We start from the raw sequence: 2,904 nt of genomic DNA, 5'->3' as shown, positions 1-2,904 counted from the left end.
TTTGAGGCAGATGCCAAATCCTGCTGCCTATGGAAGGAGTGATACACATAAAATGGAACAGTATTTACCCTGCAAACAGACTTACACACCTTGCAGGAGCACAGCTGGAGAAGGGATGTAAATGCTCAGCTGAGTCTAACACTCTATATGCATTCAGTGGCGAATGTACAGACAGCAGTCCCTGTCTCATTCTCTTCATTACAGTTTAAGACATTTTATAAACCCATGGGAAATACAGTTTGCTTTAATAACTATTCAAACTATTGCCCCCTTTTCCCTCCCCCCAACAAAATCCTCTGAAATCATACACCAGAAATGCAAACAGGAAAAGGGAAAGAAAGCAACATTAATATTAAAGGTTTGGAACAGCTGCACCTTCTTTTGAGATTTGTTCACATACACCACTGACTCTGCAATGTATGCTTCTCATTAAAAAAAAATAAATAAAGGATTTAGTTGCTCTAAGACTGTAAATACAAAGGATTTAAAGACCTTAGTGGTGTAGTGATTGCTATTCCTCTGAAAATCTGCATAGCCAACTGTCTCCAACTGCCTGTCTGAGAGTGAGAGCAGCACGCATCCAGCCCCTGAGATAAGCCTTTTGAGGGGGACTTAAAAAGAGGTGGGGAAAAAGTTCCCCAGGGCACATGCAAGTTGAGCTGGTTAGAAATTTGATTTTTTTTCTTTTAACTCAGAAAATATTAGCTGAATTCACCAAATTTTTTTTTTTTTCCACTACCTGTTCCTGAGCAGCAAGGTGCTTAGGCCACTGATCTGAGAGGGATGGAGCAGGAATTTACTGCCTGGCAATCCCGTAGGGGGAAATAAGGTCATGGGGTGCATGTGCTCTTTTTTCATATTTCATTAAAACATGCAAGACTCACAGGTTTGTCCCACTGACAAATGACAAATTATGGAAAGATAGGAAGAACATTTCCCAGCCAGCTCTATACGCAAAGACCCTTCCAAAGAAAAAGAAAACCCCATGCTTTCTGTTTGATTTAAGCCCTGTGTAAAATCATCATTCAGAAGGTTTTAACAGTACAAAGATTTATTTAGAAAAGAGTTTGGATTGTTCTTTAGGGGTTTTTTTGGCAAACATTTAAATCCTTTCATAACTCAAAAGACTGTCAACGCCTGGTACTTTGCACTTTCTTTCCCCACATAAGCAGTAAAAGCCAATTTCTTACTGGGACGAGCCCAACACAGGCCCCAGCTGCTCTAATTATAAATACTCAAATCTCCACCACCACTGCCACTTAATCCTTTCCTCTTGATGTCTCTGCTTGGTTTTGCACAAAATTGCAGAGCCCATTACAGCTCACTGCCTCCCAAACTCAAGGTTTTAGCCTATTTTCCTCACGAGACACCCCATGCCCTCCATTGGGGTTCAAAGACACTCGCTCGCCTCCCCATTTACCCATCCACACTCCAGCACCGCTTCTCCAGCGCCATGTCACCATTCTGTACCACAGTGAATGCCCTCAGCCTCCCCGACACTATCCCTGTACCCCACAGCATCACTCTGCTCCACCGAGGGGGCGAGCCCTCTTCCTTCTCTCTAAGCCCAAACCCCATGTTCTCTTCCCTCCCTTATTTTTCAGCATAGAGACTTCTCCTTCTAACTCTACTCCTGCTCAAGGCAAATCCATCCCTCCAGCTCAATGCCGGAAGTTCTTCTTCTTCTTCTTGAAGAGAATGTGTTTAAAGGACCTGCGGAAGTCCTGGTTGAAGATGGTGTAGATGACTGGGTTGAGGGAGCTATTGCAATACCCAATCCAGAAGAAGAACTTGAAGAGAGTCTCGGGGACCTCACATGCCTCCCGGCAAATACCATAGAGGCTGTAGCTGAAGAAGAAAGGGAACCAGCAAACTACAAAGACCCCCATGACCACGGCCAGCACAAAAGTGAAGCGTTTCTCCCGGGCCTGGGTGACTTTCTTACGGCAGATGCTGCTACGCTTCCGGCGACGGCGATATGAGAAGAACTGCATGGAGCGATTGCTAGAGCGGGACAGACGGCTACTAGAGTGCTTGGAGGAATACGAGTAGGAGAACGACTGGCTCTTGCTGCTTTTGCGGGGATGCTCCTCCCGGCTCCGCCTCCGTCTACTCTCTGAGGTGCTGCTCTCCTCCAGCTCAATGTCCTCCAGCTCAGAGGCTTTGCGCCAGTGGTGCACTGAATAATGTCCATTCTCTCCCAGCTGCATCCTCAGGGATGTGCAGCCGCCGGCAGCACGGCTCAAGCCATTCTCAGTCTGGGAGGACCCCTCTGGCATCGTACGCTTCTCAGAGAGGGTCCTGGTCCTTAGCTTGGCCACACGGTAGATGCGGATATAGACCAACACCATGATGAGGCAGGGGGCAAAGAAAGAGCCAATGCAAGACGAAAGGATGTACCATGTCTCGTCATTAAGCTTGCACTGGGGAAAGACATCTCCTTCAGGGTCCCGGTACATGGAGATCAATGGTGGGAAGGAGATGACAGCTGAAATGAGCCAGACAGTGAGGATGATGGCCTTGATCCGCCGGGGGGTCCGTTTGAGGTTGTACTCCACCGCCTGTGTGACTGACCAATACCTGTCGAGGCTGATAGCACACAGGTGGACGATGGAGGAGGTGCAGAAGAGCACGTCCAGCGCCAGGTAAATGTTACACCAAGCCTTGCCGAAGTACCAGTAATTCATGAGCTCGTTGGCTAAGGAGAAAGGCATGACCAGGGTAGCCACGAGGATGTCCGCGCTGGCCAGGGACACCAGGAAGAGGTTCTGGGGGGCTCTCAGCGCCCGGCTGGTGAGCACAGCTATCACCACCAGCACGTTGCCCACGATGGTGAAGACGATGAGGAAGCCCACCACTGCCGCTAGGCTGGCCACGGCCGGCGGGGGGGGGGGGGGGGGCGGG

The 2,904-nt window shown here is 48.9% G+C and overlaps 1 protein-coding gene across 1 annotated transcript in view; it reads right to left on the bottom strand.

Annotated features, from left to right (window-relative positions):
• Positions 1-1,661: 1,661 nt before the first annotated feature.
• Positions 1,662-2,904, bottom strand: part of ADRA2C (adrenoceptor alpha 2C) — a 32,447-nt gene continuing 31,204 nt past the window's right edge. The window contains exon 4 of the mRNA XM_009643230.2: positions 1,662-2,904. Coding sequence (XP_009641525.2) covers positions 1,662-2,904 — 1,243 coding nt within the window.

This window comes from Egretta garzetta, unplaced genomic scaffold, assembly GCF_000687185.1.
Source record: "Egretta garzetta isolate BGI_Z169 unplaced genomic scaffold, ASM68718v1 scaffold107, whole genome shotgun sequence".
In the NCBI taxonomy this organism is placed as follows: domain Eukaryota; kingdom Metazoa; phylum Chordata; class Aves; order Pelecaniformes; family Ardeidae; genus Egretta; species Egretta garzetta.
Note: the sequence above shows the minus strand (reverse complement) of the source record. Positions and strands in the feature narration are given on the sequence as shown.